Raw genomic sequence first — 13,803 nt, forward strand, 5'->3', positions numbered from 1 at the left:
TTAAATTAAATGATTTTTTTTCTGCTTTATATCAAGCTGAATTTTTTAAAATAAATTATTAAATTGAAATATTAAATCTTTAATTTTAGGTAACTGCCACATCCCAAAAGTATGCAGCTAAGAACTTAATTCTAAAATTACTTTTCTAATTTGCTACTAGAAACTTTCCAAGATCCTTATCAGTTTTGAGTGTTTGTATACTTTACTTTACAGTACTAGTAATCACAAGTAGGGAATCATCCATAGTTAAGTATTATTAGTTTTCAGCTGTATCCAATTACCATTAATATATTTTTAAATATATTTATCTGAGATCTAACTGATAAGAGTAAAAGTCCAAGTATTTATATTTTCCGCCTTGAGTAGTGTGACCAGTCTTATGGGAATGCAGAATTCCTGAGATGTACAACTTAAGGAACGCTGGCCACGCTTTCGCCTCCTGCTTAGTTCTTTGTTTGACACCCAGTTTTATTAGTTCTTTAATTTTTGAAGTTTACCATTTAAAGTTATTACTTTGGAAATAGAGGTCAAACCCGCGGAAAACTGGTCTTGCAAGTGTCGCGAAGGGAAATATTTTGGGTCATTCAATTTGGCCCACAGGTGGTTGCCACCCCAGTGCAGCAGGTAAAGCTCTCGCGTCGGGCAAAAAAAAAACCGGTGAATCCCGGAATTTCGGGCCGGAACAATTATCGCCTTCCATTCACAATCGAAATCGAATTAGCCACGTCAGCAAACGCAGTCCAAGACGTTAGTTTCAGTCTGAAAAAAGGCCTCTAGGGTTTCGCATCCAATTCATTTCATCAGTTTGTCAGGAAGGATTTCAAAGTTTTAGTGCTACATATATCATGGGAGACAGTCTGATCCTTGATACCACGGAAATAAAGGTGAGGTTCTTTGAAAAATAAAGTGGTCTTATTCCCCTCAATAAACCATAATTCCTGGGAAGGCTCGCGACTATCAACTGCGCCTCGTGGATTATATTACCAAGCACAATGGCATTATCTACTTGCCCACGGGTTCTGGGAAGACCTACGTGGCCATCCTGGCCCTCAAGCGTTTCTCGCAGGACATGGACAAGTGAGTAGCTATGTTTTAGCCAAGTAAATCCAATTGCATCCGATTTGATTACGCATTCTAGAACCATCGAAAATGGTGGAAAGCGGGCTCTGTTCATATGCAACACTGTGGAATTGGCCCGTCAGCAGGCGGTGGCCGTAAAAAAGTATACCAACTTCAAGGTCGGGTTCTATGTTGGCGAACAAGGCGTGGACGAATGGACGCGCGGCCAATGGACCAATGAAATCCAAGATAATCAAGTGAGTACTAGTATCCGGGGCATGACGTGTCCCTCCGGGCACTTTCCTACTAATGCTCACGTACGATATGCGATCGGTTATACACACACATTAATATAAAAACCCTAAGATCAGCACTTAAGGGCCCCGGGGAATCGGGTTTCATTAAGTAACATATATACAAACATAAATATTTATTATTAGTACTTGAGAATCGGTCAATGATGATGAAATTGTATAATTTGTATACAATTATTAAACACACATTTACATTTTAGGAAAACTGTTCATAATTGAATCACTTAACCCCTGCAATCCGAATAGGTTCTGGTGGGCACTGCCCAGGTGATCCTGGACCTATTTACCCAACGGAACATGGAGCTGAGCTCCGTGAGCATCGTAATTATAGACGAGTGTCACCACGGCACCGGCCACCATCCGTTCCATGAGTTCATGCGTCTGTTCCTGTGCGTTGGCCGTGCCACGCAGCTGCCGCGCGTGGTCGGCCTGACCGGAGTTTTGATTAAGGGAAACGAGATCAAGCAAGTGGCCAAGAAGCTCAAGGAACTGGAGACCACGTATCGGGGAAACATCATCACCGTGTCCGACACCAAGGAAATGGAGAACGTAATGCTGTAAGAGTTTCCTGCTCCCTCTTTTCCTGAAATCCCTCAACATGTGAACTTTCAGCTACTCCACTAAGCCAAAGGAGTTCCTGCTCACGTATCCCGATCAGGTACAGATTTTTGCGGTGAATCAATCTATAAAGGGGCAGATTGGTAAGTTCTTCGAATCGCTGGATCTCATGGACATTGGCAATCAGCCGGTGCGGAGGTCCAAGTCCTTGCAAAGCCAGCGCGATCCGCAAAAGAAAGGAACGGTGAAGCAGCTGTTCAACGACTTCCAGTTCCAGCTGCAGGAGTACGGCATCTACGCGGCCTCCATCGCCATCGTCTCGCTGATCGTAGAGTTCGAGGTGAAGAAGCGCCAAGCGGAGACGCTCAGCCTGAAGCTGATGCACAGGACGGCCATCTCGCTGTGCGAGACAATCCGGCACATGCTGGTGCAGAAGCTGCGGGACATGGTGGACAACGATGAAGATCTCGACGACAAGGCGAACACGGAGGAGACCATCATGAACTTCTCCACCCCGAAGGTGCAGAAATTCTTGCAGTATCTGAAGCAAACCTTCGCTCACAAGGATCCAAAGGAGATCTGCTGCCTGGTCTTCGTCGAACGGCGCTACACCTGCAAGTGCATTTACGGCCTGCTGCTGAACTTTATAGAGGCCACGCCGGAGCTACGAAACGTGCTGACGCCGCAATTCATGGTGGGCCGCAACGCGATCTCCCCGGACTTTGAAGCCGTCCTGGATCGCAAGTGGCAGAAGTCGGTAGGTGCAACCGGAAGAACCAAGAAACATAGCTTTTTTAAAACACGTTCTTACTTTCCCGCAGGCCATTCAGCATTTTCGGGATGGCGATGCCAATCTGATGATCTGCTCAAGCGTGCTGGAAGAGGGCATCGATGTGCAGGCCTGCAACCATGTCCTGATCCTGGATCCGCTCAAAACCTTCAACATGTATGTGCAGACGAAGGGGCGTGCTCGTTCCAAGGAAGCCCGATTCGTGATGTTTTCCTCCGAATTAGACAGGGTCAAGATATCGCAGCAAATTCTTCAGTATCGCACAGCCCACGAAGAAATTGCTGCGTATTTAAAGGATAGAGTTCTAGAGCGTGCAGAGCCGGAAATGTACGAGATCAAACAACACTTCCAGGACATTATTCCGGCGTTCGTCAACGAACACGGAGCCGTTTTGTTGGCCAGCAACGCCCTGATCCTGCTTCATCGCTACTGCCAGAGCATGCCAACGGATGCCTTTGGTTTTGTGATTCCCTGGATCAATTTGTTGGATGAAATCGAACGCAAAAGGCTTTTCGGGGACTCTGCGAGAACAAAGCAAGTAATATCCGTCAACCTGCCTCTGAATTCTAGGCTGAAGGACACGATTTACGTAAGCTACAGGCGAGACTCGGGTGGGAAAAATTTCTTAATTGCTGTGACTGTTACAGAGCGATCCCATGGACTGCGTAAAGTCAGCCAAAGTTTCAGCTGCATTCAAGGCTTGCAAGCAACTCTACAGCCTCGGTGAGCTTAACGAGAGATTCCTACCCGTAACAATGAAGGAGCGAGTGGCTGCTATTGCGGACGTCCACTTTGAGCACTGGAAGAAGTACGGCGATGATGGTGGGTACTCAGCAAGCCACACTCAATCTGTTAAATTACTCAAATATTTTTCCTCCAGTGACTGCGGCTGTGCGCAAAGATGTAGAGAGCAAGGTGCGCACATACCGGAGCGACTGTCCGGCGGAGTTCTTTGACACCCGTCCTCGGGTGGGTGAGGTGTGCTATGTCTACGAGATCTTCTTGGAGCCGCAGTTTGAGCGGAGTGACTACACGGATCACATGTATACGAACTTGAAGACGCCGAGAAACTATGCCCTAATGCTGCGCAAAAAGCTTCCACGACTGGCGGTGATGCCGCTTTTTAGTAATCAGGGAAAACTGCATGTTCAGGTGGCCGAGGAGCCACTAGAAGTGGTTATCCAGAATGATAACCAGCTGGAGCTACTGCATCAGTTCCACGGCATGATATTCCGCGATCTCTTAAAGATCTGGCAGCCGTTCTTCGTTCTGGATCGTCGCAGCAAGGAGAACTCCTACCTGGTAGTCCCTCTCATTCAGGGTGACGCTCAGAGGAAAGGCATCGACTGGCCGCTGGTCACCAAGTTCCAGAGATTGCCCCAGGCCGAGAAGTCCAGTGTGCAGCAGCGCAGGCAGCAACCTCCGCCCCGTCCGGAGGACTTTGAGGGCAAGATTGTTACCCAGTGGTATGCCAACTACGAGGAGAAGCGCATGCTGGTCACCAAGGTGCACCGGGAACTCACACCCTACAGCTTAATGGAAAAGAATTACCAAGACAAGTCCTACTACGAGTTCACCATGTCCAAGTACAGCAACCACATCGGCGACGTTGTGCACAAAGATCAGTTTCTGATCGAGGTCAGGGAACTCACGGAACAGCTCAATTTCTATGTGCAGCAGCGCGGCAAATCCTCCACACAGAGCAAGGCCAGGGCGAAAGTTGTCCTGATTCCTGAACTGTGCCATAATTTTCAATTTCCTGGCGATCTCTGGCTGAAGTTAATCTTTCTGCCCAGTATTCTTCGCCGCCTGCACTTCCTCCTCCATGCGGAGTCCCTGCGGAAACGATTCAATAACTATCTGGGCCTCCAGCAACTGCCATTGAACGGAGCAAATTACAGGCCAAAACCCCTGGAAATTGATTGGTCGCTAAAGAGGAATGTGGACACTGTGGGTAATGCCATAGCCACCGAGGACATCGAGGAGCCGCGATCCCTCCTGGAACCCATGCCCACCAAGACCATGGAGACGGCCACGGCCAACCTGCAGATCACTGACTTTGAGAATCCCTGGCAGCTGTACATGGAACCAGTGGATCTGTCGCGGAAAATCATGGGCGCGTACCCCGTGGAGCTGGACTACTACTACAAGTTCACAATGGGCCAGGTGGCTCGGCTGGAAAAGATTGAGTTCGAGGATAAGGAGTACTGGACTGAGAATCAGTTCAAAATGCCCAAGGGCAATATCTATGGGGACAGATCTCCGACCAAGGCGATGGTAAGCCTGCCAGCTCTAATGCCCGCGACTCCCAGTGTTCGAGAAGTGAATCCCCTGCCCATCCTGCAGAAAACTGTTTCCGCTGCACACATTACGCCCGCGGAGCAGGCAGAATTTCTGGCTGCGATCACTACCTCGGGCAGCGCGGACGTGTACGACATGGAACGCCTTGAGATGCTGGGCGACTCCTTTCTCAAACTGAGTGCCACTCTCTACTTGGCCAACAAGTATCCGGAATGGAACGAGGGCACCCTGACGCAGGTCAAGTCCAAACTTGTGTCGAACCGGAATCTGCTATACTGCCTCAGTGACACGGACATTCCCAGGAAGATCAGCTCCGTGCTGTTTACCCCGAGATACACATGGGTTCCGCCAAGCGTCAGTCTGCCCCACAATGTGCTGGCTTTGTGGGAGAAAAAGCCGGAATTGGCGCAGTTGGTGGGTCCGCATAACCTGCGGGATCTGGCGCTAAGCGAAGAGGAGGCGCTGGCGAATAGCAATTGCAGTGAACTCAACTTCCGCAGCTTTGTGGAGGGCTGTCAATCAAATGCGCACACCCATTATGCTGGCGCCGACTTCTCTTCCGAGGTTAACTTCTGCGTGGGCCTCGCTAAGATTGCGGACAAAGTAGTGGCCGATACCTTGGAGGCACTTCTTGGGGTGGTCGTAAAGAACTACGGACTGCAGCATGCCTTCCGGATGCTTGAATACTTTGGCATCTGCAAGGCGGACATCGGCAAGCCCCTCACCCATTTGCTGGACCTCCGTTTGGGCGGCGACAGGATGCGGGCGAACGTGAATCCCGCGGATATCGATGGCTTCCTCATTAATCATTATCATCTGGAGCAGAATCTGGGCTACACGTTCAAGGATCGGGGATATCTCCTACAGGCGCTTACCCATCCGTCGTATCCCACGAATCGAATTACTGGCTGCTATCAGGAGCTGGAGTTTATCGGCGATGCCATCCTGGACTTTCTTATCTCCGCCTACATTTTCGAGAACAATTCCAAAATGAATCCGGGCGCTCTCACAGATCTGCGATCCGCTTTGGTCAATAATACGACTCTGGCCTGCATTTGCGTGCGGCATCGCCTGCACTTCTTCATCCTGGCGGAGAACTCGCTGCTCTCCGAGTCCATAGCCAAGTTTGTGCAGTTCCAGGAGGGGCAGAGGCACAGGGTCACCAACCATGTACGCATCCTGCTCGAGGAAGCCGACATTCAACCCACTGCGATGGAGTTAGACGACGAACTGGAGATGTCGGAACTGATGGAGGCTATAAATGCCATTTCTCCGGACGTAAAGGGAGATGCCCCGCGCAAAGGTGATTTCAACATGTCGACGAACGTGGATGTCCCGAAGGCCTTGGGCGACGTCTTGGAGGCTCTGATTGCAGCCGTCTACCTGGACTGCCGGGATCTGCAGCGCACCTGGGAGGTGATCTTTAAACTTTTCGAGCCTGAGTTGTTCGAGTTCTCGCGCAACGTGCCCATCAATCCCATCCGCCAGCTCACCGAGCATAGGCTCGCCAATCCCGTTTTCAGTACGCCCATCGTCGACCGGGACAAGGTGATGATCAGTTGCCAGTTCACCTGCATGGAGAAAACCATCAAGGTGTACGGATTCGGCAGTAACAAGAACCAGGCCAAGTTGGCGGCTGCCAAGCACGCGCTACAGAAGTTGAGCAAGTCTGACGCCTAAAATGACGTCCGCGCCTTAAAAGTGGCTTCATTTCCACTTTAAAAGGATTTTTTTTTTAACCGCAAACCACTGGTTATCCGGATTCGAAAAAAATCCTTTTGAAGTGTGCATTCCACTTTTGAGATCTGGTGATCTTTTTTATTGCTGTTATGAACAACAACGAACCTAATGTCTTAGAATATTCGAATTTAAAGATAATTTTTTATTGTCTATACAAAATAAGCTTTCATTATACTTCCATTTTCAATTATTAATTCTATCCGTGATTATACAAGAGCATAAGGATATTTGCAAATGTGGAAAACTACATTTTCGAACCTATAACATTTTATACTCTGATAAGCAGCAAGATATATTGAGGCCTATAAATTAATTATTTTTCCATAAAAATAAATAAATATGTTTTTGCGTTTTTATTTACCGCGTGCATGCTCGAGTTAGATTTACAATCGGCGACGTCGTCAACGACGGAACGCCACTTATATACAATAAAAATGCCGAATGCATTCTCCTCATCTCCGATCTGATCCACGTGCCCCTCAGCATCAGCCGTAAATTTTCGTTGTTCGAGGGCTCCTAGTGCTTCACGAATTAAAAATTATAGTAAGTAACATTTGGGGGGAAACCCGAAATCGTGGGCAATCAAAAGGTTAAGATTATGTTAAAACGAAGAGCAATATGCTTACATTTGGAATGATTAATCTAGCAAGACAAAATATAAACTAAAACAAAGTGGACACACACAAGTACACGATACAACTAAGGGGAATGCGAGTCCGCATTCCGGGTTGAGATAAAATAGAGATAAATTTGCTCGCTAGTCCAGAGTACTGATATCGTGCGGCCTAAACGCGACAGGTGCAATCCGGCTTGTTGATGCTGCGCTGTCGCGTCTGCAAGTTGCGCAAGGCAGCTCCGCCATACTGAATACCACTGCCAATCCGCTCGGGGTCCAGCTCGCCGGTCTCGATCTTGGCCAGAATGGTTTTGGAGCACTTGAGGAAGGCCTCCTCCACATTCTCGCCCGTCTTGGCGCTTGTCTCCAGGAATATGAGCTCTGCGAAGCAACAACAGGATTGTGATCAACAGAAGAAACATTTTTGTTAAATCCCTAGCAAACAGACCGTTCTCCTGGGCAAATGTGCTGGCCTCCAGGAAGGTCACATCCCGCGCTTCCTCCAAGTCCTTCTTGTTGCCAACCAAGAGGATCACAATGTTGGGACTGGCCAGGGTGCGGGCGTCATTCAGCCAGTTTGTCAGGGCATTAAAGGAGTCGCGCGACGTGGCATCGTAGACCAGAAGAGCCCCGGCAGCTCCTCGGTAGTAGGATCTCGTCACCGAGCGGAATCTCTCCTGTCCGGCCGTATCCCATATCTGCAGCTTTACTGATTTGCCACCCACGTTCACGATCCGCGAGCCGAACTCCACGCCAATGGTGTGCGAGCTGTCGTCTTTGACTGGTGATAGTTTTATAAGGATTTAGCGGGATCTGCTTTCATGGGTTATCACCAACTTACACTTGCTTTCGATGAAGTGATGCAACAGACAACTTTTGCCACTGCCAGCACTGCCAATTATCAGGAACTTGAACAGGTAATCTAGGTGAGTGCCCAGCACCGGAATCAATTAGTTACGCTCATTAATTAATTAGTTGTATGATGACAAACCGTATGTTTCCGACATTGTTTTTGTTCTTCTGCGTAGTTAGTCTCCTTTGTTTGCCTTAGTAGTTGGCCTCTTTCCGGGGCTATCAGGTTGCTGGTGCGGATGGGCACCAGGGAGTGCACAGGACACGATTGAAAGCCGCAATATCCGACGTCAAAAACGCTTTTAAACAATTAACAAATCAAAAATAGACGAATTCTCCGACTTGCTGTTCAGTGAGGAAGTAAAAGACAAACGGAAAAATACCAAGAAAAACTGGGTGTGACCAGGTGGGGAAATTAATAATTTATGTTGCACCTCAGATTTGTTTACTTTTAATTTAAAAAACTGTGCAGTTTAAGTTTATTTAAAATCTAACAGGCATTGCCTCCTATCAACTTGCATGTCATAAAATTCCAACCGATTAATATTAAAGAAAACACAAATAATAATTCACAATTGTTTATTGTTCTAACTAAATTTCTTCTGATCCTTCGGGTGCCTAGCTTGCTTATATGTACAAGCGGAATTTAAATGGATTTTCTCCCATTAGTATGGATGTCTTAAAATTCCAATAGATTAATATTAAAGAAAATACAAATATTAATCAACAATTGTTCTAATAATGCATGCATTTAATACATTTTTTAGTTTAGATAATCCATTAAACTTTTCGGGGACATAGTCTAATCGCAATTAATGTTAACTCAACAAGTATTTATTGTTCTAACTAAAGATCTGCGGATTTTCCACCTACATAGCTTATATGTACAGGTTGAATACATGTTATGGTTTTCTGATCCAAAAGATCTTCTATTCTAAGTATCCTTTTGTTTTTCCGGCACATAGTCCTGATAACAATTAATAGGATCCTTTGCAGTGAAAACAGAGTAGGCCAATTTGCTGCCCTTGAAGTTCTGTAAAATTAGAAATGGAAAATTACTGAAAATGGGTATTTTTGATAAGAGCCTAGTGCCCTACCCTCATATCTCCAGATATCAATGCCCACAGGAACACGAAGACCGCCGGTATCACAGTAGAGAGGATAAAAAGCTCAAATGTGTTTAGTTCACCGAATACAGATACTTTCATTGTGATTTCTGAATTTTAAATAGTGTTTATCCAATAAAACTTTTTGTTGATGACAAATTGTTCTCACGTAGTCCACTCAGAGTTGTCACCTTTCGTAAAAGAGTTATTTGTTTTAAATTAGGGTCATACTGATGTGGTATTATTTAGTGCTTTACCGTTCCATTTATTGCGAATCTTTTGGTGCGAGAGAAAAGTAATTAAATCGACAAAAAATGGCTTTCCGTATACCTTTTGGCAAGAAGCACGCTGAAATCGCGAGTTCCTTGTGAGTATAACCCGTTGTGATTCATCCCATATCAAGGAGTTACAGGGGTTCCGGCGCTCTTCCACAATACACCACACATTGCATAACCATCAAAAACTCAAGCAGTTTCTTTCGATTTTGTAGCATCCGATCTGGAGCAGGATTCGGAGGAGCTGCTGGCCTGGCCGTGCTCTACTACACCGATTGGAAGCTGGTACTGCAGTACGTGCCCATCTACGGATCCAAGTTCGACAAGAGCGAGTAACTCTGATGCGCCGTAGTTCAATCCACTGTTAGCCTCGATGTTTTGCTTGGTGAATAAAATAAGTTAAAACGACCCACTGGGTATTACTGAAAATCGTATTTTACAAATAACTTCGTAGAGAGCACAAGAATCGGTTAGTTTTTTCTCTAGCTAACTTATTGCTAGGGCTTAAGTAACATGTCCTTAAGACTTACATGGCTAGCCTATTTTGATTATGGATTGTGTAAAAAGTACATTGGCGAGCTGTGCCATCGAGTGGATAAGTACAAAACAGTTTCTTTTTTAAAAAGAGTAGTAGGAGATTGAAAATTGGAAGCCCGAATCGACCGGCGATTGAAACCATTTAAAAGAATAATTTGGAATTTCGCTTAATAAGTTTTAGTTATCCCGACTCCGGAGGCCACCTAGGAATCCGGTTCGACAAAGGATGCGGGAAACAGTCCTGTTTTGTGGGTGCGCGCATGGGTGCCCTTGTACCAGCCGTTTTTCTGCTTGCGCTGCACATAGATAATATCTCCCAAATGCAACTCCAGTTCGATGTCACTGTTTGGTGGATACGGCACAATGCAGCGGAATCGACTGCAAGAACATAAAATTACGTCAATAATAAGTCTTGAATGTTTTTATGTGGTTCCAAGACTCACCTTTCCCTTGTGCAGTAAGCTGACTTGGTGGTGGCACTGGCCTTGATGGCCGCCTCAGTAATTACATTGCTGCTGGGACTCAGCACATGACCCGCATCAAGGCTGTGAGACTTCCGATGGCTGGGTGCAATGATCATGTTGGCATGCAACTGTGATTGCGTTCCTCCTCCAGGCAGCGCCTGTTGCTGTCCTCCTGCATAGATGACTGGAGCTACCGAGGAAGCAGGCGGCGGAGGCGACGCGGCATTGCTGTAAATGTTGCGAAACGTGGCTGGATCCAAGGATTGTCTTGCGCTGGATATAAGACCATGAGTAAGTTAAGTATTTATACTTCTAAAAAGTAATTTAAACAAACCAAATCAAGTGAGGACGATCCTTGTTTCCTTTTACACGTTGCGATCCGTATGAAACGCTGCTGTTGGTGGCAGCAGGCAGTTGCTTTGGCAGAAACTGCTGCTGTTGTGGCGCTGCCTTCGTTGTGGGAGTTTCATTAATCGGTTGACTATGCTGCAGTTGACTGGGGCACGAACCGGATCTGCATATAAAAAAACAGCAACTTTAATTCTAATTTTTAAGGTTACACGGCATTGCATCTCTTACCTAACATGTACTGGGTGCATTTTAACTTGTGGTTTATTTGTGGCTTCAACGCTAGGACTGGTAACTTCTTTCTGAGCTTGCTGTAGCGAAGCTCCTGGGGACTTGGAGCGTGTTTTCATATGAGTCAATCGCCGCATAAGTCCCACTGCCCCCGAGGAACTGCTGCTCGTGGCAGAGGCCGTAGTAGTTTCAGGCTTAGGTTCCGACTTTCTGCTAAACAATGCCTCCACCGGATTCGTCCAAACGGAGCAACTGGTGGTCGTGGCGATGGCCTGTTGCTGACGGGGCGGCAAATCCGGTGGCTGCATCGGTAGCATATTGTTGAGCCGGACGTCTGGGGCAACTGGTAGCTGCTGTGGGTGCGCCTGCTGGGCCTCCGAGCTTTGGGGAACATATTTCCACTGGTGCATCAACTGCTGCTGGTCGCGGGTGCGCAAGGGCGTTAGGTAGTTGCCCGGAAACACCCCGGTGATGTCTAACCAGTTTTTTCCCTTAAACCAACCGTCCACACACCGTTCAATCACAATGTAAACGCAGCCCTTCTTTAGCTCCAGCTCATCCGTTTGGCGTGGCTTGTAAGGGAACAAGGCCAAGTAACCCCAGGGCAAATTGGGGGGCATCTGCTGTTGCACATTCGTCTTAAGAACTCGCGCTGATTGCGATACGGATGTGGGTTTGGGGGCCGGAGAGTTCGCCACCTCCAGGCGGCTCAGCTCATGCGGCAGGCTGAGAATCTCAGCCGAATGGCGATTGGTCTGCAACAGACTCAAAGGAGCTCCTCCTCCCAGTAAAGCATTCAGTGAATGTCGCTTCTCTTTGGCTCCTTTGTCCCGGAAACGAACCGATGCCGAACCAGAAGCAACCACATGCTGAGGGGTATTCGGCAGCGAGGACTGGTGATTCGGACTGCAATTGTTCGAGCTGGACGTGGAGCTAGAATTGCTGCTAGCCGGCGTGGTGTTTGACGATCCGGAACTGGACTCCGTGACCACGGTGGGATCAATTACTGGCACCGGAGGAAGCGCACGCTGCGCTTGCTGCTGCGGTGGTTGGCACGGAGGATGGTTGATGACCCCGCTGTCCAGCAGCTTCTTTGCTGCTGCGTTTAGCTCGACGAATGCTATGGGAAAAATTCCAATGGTCTGGCCAATACGTCCCTCTGCCCAATTGTGATCCACGCGGCGCATGACATGGATAACAGTGCTCTTCTTGAATTCCAGGCACCCCTCTTCGTCGTTCGGTCCCATCTTGAAGTCGTACATGGCGATGCACTGCGGCATGGGGAGCGGCACCGATACCTTCACATAGTTGATGGGAAAGGTTCCCTCCTGGCCATTTGCCTGTCCGACAAACCAGTTGTTGTCGATTCGGTGCTTGAGCAATATTAGATCCCCCTTCTTGAACTTCAAATCGGTGGCTTCGCTGGAGGCGAAGTCGAAAAGTGCATATGCGTGAGGGAGTAAAAAGCGGCGCTGCTTGTGGCGTGTCGGCTGTTGAGATTGCTGATGTGACTGCGACTGGAGAAGCTGATTGCCAGTCGGGGCCACTGGTTCCACTAAAGGCTGAGTTTTGAGCTTTTCCGGCTGCGGTTCAGCCTCCTCCTCCTTGCTATCGCCTTTTCCAGCTGCTGCAGTTTGTTTCATGCCTGAGGGAAAAAGTTAGAAGGGGTTTTTAGTTAGATGTAGCCAGGTAAAGACATTTAATTTGCAAAGCCACTCAGCCGCACTCATAATGTCAAGCATTCTAGCTTTGGAGCGTAGGCTGCTGTTCCAGTTGAGATTCGCGTGGGCGGTGTCGTTACCTTCCAATATTCGCATCAGCAAGACGTTGGGGGGCAGTTCATCGATTTTGGAGGAGACCAGGATGCGGCATTCTGGGCAGCGCAGCTTGTGTTGGCTGGCCACAATGTCCTAAAATCACAAAATGATTAATATCTTGAAGGGAAAAACCCAGTGGTATTACTCACCTGCAAGCACTTGCGGCAGAAGGTGTGCTGGCACGGCAGTACCTTCGATGTGGTGTCCAGTCGCTCCAGGCATACCGAGCACTCCAACAGGTCGTTCAACGTATGCTCGTCCATTTCGCCAATGTGAAAATCTCAAGGATGGTCACTATTTGAATTTCGTGCAGGGCCACATTCCAAAACACCCACACACGCAAAGGCTGGGACACACATACGAAATTCCAAGTCGCGCTTGGGAAATTTGTATTTCTCGAATGCTGATCGCTAACTAATCACTACGATTCGTTTTAAATGCCCTGATTCATATTATCACTTTGTTGTGATAGGCAGCATTTAATTGTTTAACTATTTAAGATTACTAGGTGTAGTCTAAGCTCGTGGCCTGTAACAAGCGGATATGTTGTATGCACACGGATATAAAACCAGCTTGCTTCTTGAAGCACAGTTGTGGCCAACAAATTACGGCCAATAGGAATATTGTTTTTGCTGCTAAGAGTTGGTAGAGATGCAAGATATATCGAAAAATGAATTTTAATAAGTACCTATTTTATCTACATTATTAAAAAATATTTATAACCTCGGTTTTAGAGCATTTATTAAATAAAATTTGATTTAAAGCTGATCTTAAACTTGTAGTCACTGCTGTTGT

At 47.3% G+C, this 13,803-nt stretch overlaps 5 protein-coding genes across 6 annotated transcripts; 2 read left to right on the forward strand and 3 right to left on the reverse strand.

Annotated features, from left to right (window-relative positions):
- Positions 1-434: 434 nt before the first annotated feature.
- LOC108042631 (endoribonuclease Dicer) lies at positions 435-7,100 on the forward strand. Of its 2 annotated transcripts, XM_017121017.2 has the most exons (8): positions 435-884; positions 947-1,077; positions 1,139-1,316; positions 1,620-1,930; positions 1,986-2,688; positions 2,753-3,310; positions 3,369-3,543; positions 3,602-7,100. In XM_017121017.2, exons 1-8 carry the CDS (start codon positions 846-848, stop codon positions 6,700-6,702), a joined length of 5,196 nt encoding a protein of 1,731 aa, XP_016976506.1. In that variant the 5' UTR covers positions 435-845; the 3' UTR covers positions 6,703-7,100. The 2 variants fall into 2 exon arrangements, with proteins under 2 accessions (XP_016976506.1, XP_016976507.1); XM_017121018.1 differs by lacking the exons at positions 435-884; positions 947-1,077 and having other exon boundaries at positions 1,200-1,316; positions 1,574-1,930.
- Positions 7,101-8,607, reverse strand: LOC108042633 (ras-related protein Rab-4B). Its single transcript, XM_017121021.2, has 4 exons — positions 8,370-8,607; positions 8,220-8,300; positions 7,827-8,159; positions 7,101-7,759 (listed from the first exon to the last, which is right to left on the reverse strand). The coding sequence occupies exons 1-4, from the start codon at positions 8,383-8,385 to the stop codon at positions 7,548-7,550; spliced, it is 642 nt and encodes a 213-aa protein (XP_016976510.1). The 5' UTR covers positions 8,386-8,607; the 3' UTR covers positions 7,101-7,547.
- Positions 8,608-8,960: 353 nt separating this feature from the next.
- Positions 8,961-9,532, reverse strand: LOC108042634. The gene is made up of 2 exons (XM_017121022.1): positions 9,328-9,532; positions 8,961-9,263 (listed from the first exon to the last, which is right to left on the reverse strand). The coding sequence occupies exons 1-2, from the start codon at positions 9,436-9,438 to the stop codon at positions 9,165-9,167; spliced, it is 210 nt and encodes a 69-aa protein (XP_016976511.1). The 5' UTR covers positions 9,439-9,532; the 3' UTR covers positions 8,961-9,164.
- Positions 9,533-9,568: 36 nt separating this feature from the next.
- On the forward strand, positions 9,569-10,019 carry LOC108042635 (cytochrome b-c1 complex subunit 10). Its single transcript, XM_017121023.2, has 2 exons — positions 9,569-9,703; positions 9,827-10,019. Exons 1-2 carry the CDS (start codon positions 9,651-9,653, stop codon positions 9,945-9,947), a joined length of 174 nt encoding a protein of 57 aa, XP_016976512.1. The 5' UTR covers positions 9,569-9,650; the 3' UTR covers positions 9,948-10,019.
- Positions 10,020-10,024: 5 nt separating this feature from the next.
- LOC108042632 (E3 ubiquitin-protein ligase SH3RF1) lies at positions 10,025-13,661 on the reverse strand. Its single transcript, XM_017121020.2, has 6 exons — positions 13,158-13,661; positions 12,993-13,101; positions 11,192-12,836; positions 10,947-11,126; positions 10,592-10,885; positions 10,025-10,526 (listed from the first exon to the last, which is right to left on the reverse strand). Exons 1-6 carry the CDS (start codon positions 13,269-13,271, stop codon positions 10,352-10,354), a joined length of 2,517 nt encoding a protein of 838 aa, XP_016976509.1. The 5' UTR covers positions 13,272-13,661; the 3' UTR covers positions 10,025-10,351.
- Between the last annotated feature and the right edge of the window lie 142 nt (positions 13,662-13,803).

The sequence above is a fragment of the Drosophila rhopaloa genome, unplaced genomic scaffold (genome assembly GCF_018152115.1).
Source record: "Drosophila rhopaloa isolate 14029-0021.01 unplaced genomic scaffold, ASM1815211v1 contig_115, whole genome shotgun sequence".
NCBI classification, from domain to species: Eukaryota; Metazoa; Arthropoda; class Insecta; order Diptera; family Drosophilidae; genus Drosophila; species Drosophila rhopaloa.

Coding starts and splice junctions, on each gene's coding strand:
- LOC108042634 (XM_017121022.1), bottom strand. CDS start 9,438: ATGAAAGTATCTGTATTCGGTGAACTAAACACATTTGAGCTTTTTATC. Junction 9,264..9,327: donor TGATATCTGGAGATATGAGG/GTAGGGCACTAG, acceptor CTAATTTTACAG/AACTTCAAGGGCAGCAAATT.
- LOC108042632 (XM_017121020.2), bottom strand. CDS start 13,271: ATGGACGAGCATACGTTGAACGACCTGTTGGAGTGCTCGGTATGCCTG. Junction 13,102..13,157: donor TCTGCCGCAAGTGCTTGCAG/GTGAGTAATACC, acceptor TTGTGATTTTAG/GACATTGTGGCCAGCCAACA. Junction 11,127..11,191: donor ATGCACCCAGTACATGTTAG/GTAAGAGATGCA, acceptor TTTTATATGCAG/ATCCGGTTCGTGCCCCAGTC.
- LOC108042633 (XM_017121021.2), bottom strand. Junction 8,160..8,219: donor TCACTTCATCGAAAGCAAGT/GTAAGTTGGTGA, acceptor AACTATCACCAG/TCAAAGACGACAGCTCGCAC. Junction 7,760..7,826: donor CACATTTGCCCAGGAGAACG/GTCTGTTTGCTA, acceptor GTTGCTTCGCAG/AGCTCATATTCCTGGAGACA.
- LOC108042635 (XM_017121023.2), top strand. CDS start 9,651: ATGGCTTTCCGTATACCTTTTGGCAAGAAGCACGCTGAAATCGCGAGT. Junction 9,704..9,826: donor GCTGAAATCGCGAGTTCCTT/GTGAGTATAACC, acceptor TCGATTTTGTAG/CATCCGATCTGGAGCAGGAT.
- LOC108042631 (XM_017121017.2), top strand. CDS start 846: ATGGGAGACAGTCTGATCCTTGATACCACGGAAATAAAG. Junction 1,078..1,138: donor TTCTCGCAGGACATGGACAA/GTGAGTAGCTAT, acceptor TACGCATTCTAG/AACCATCGAAAATGGTGGAA. Junction 3,311..3,368: donor GGCTGAAGGACACGATTTAC/GTAAGCTACAGG, acceptor TGACTGTTACAG/AGCGATCCCATGGACTGCGT.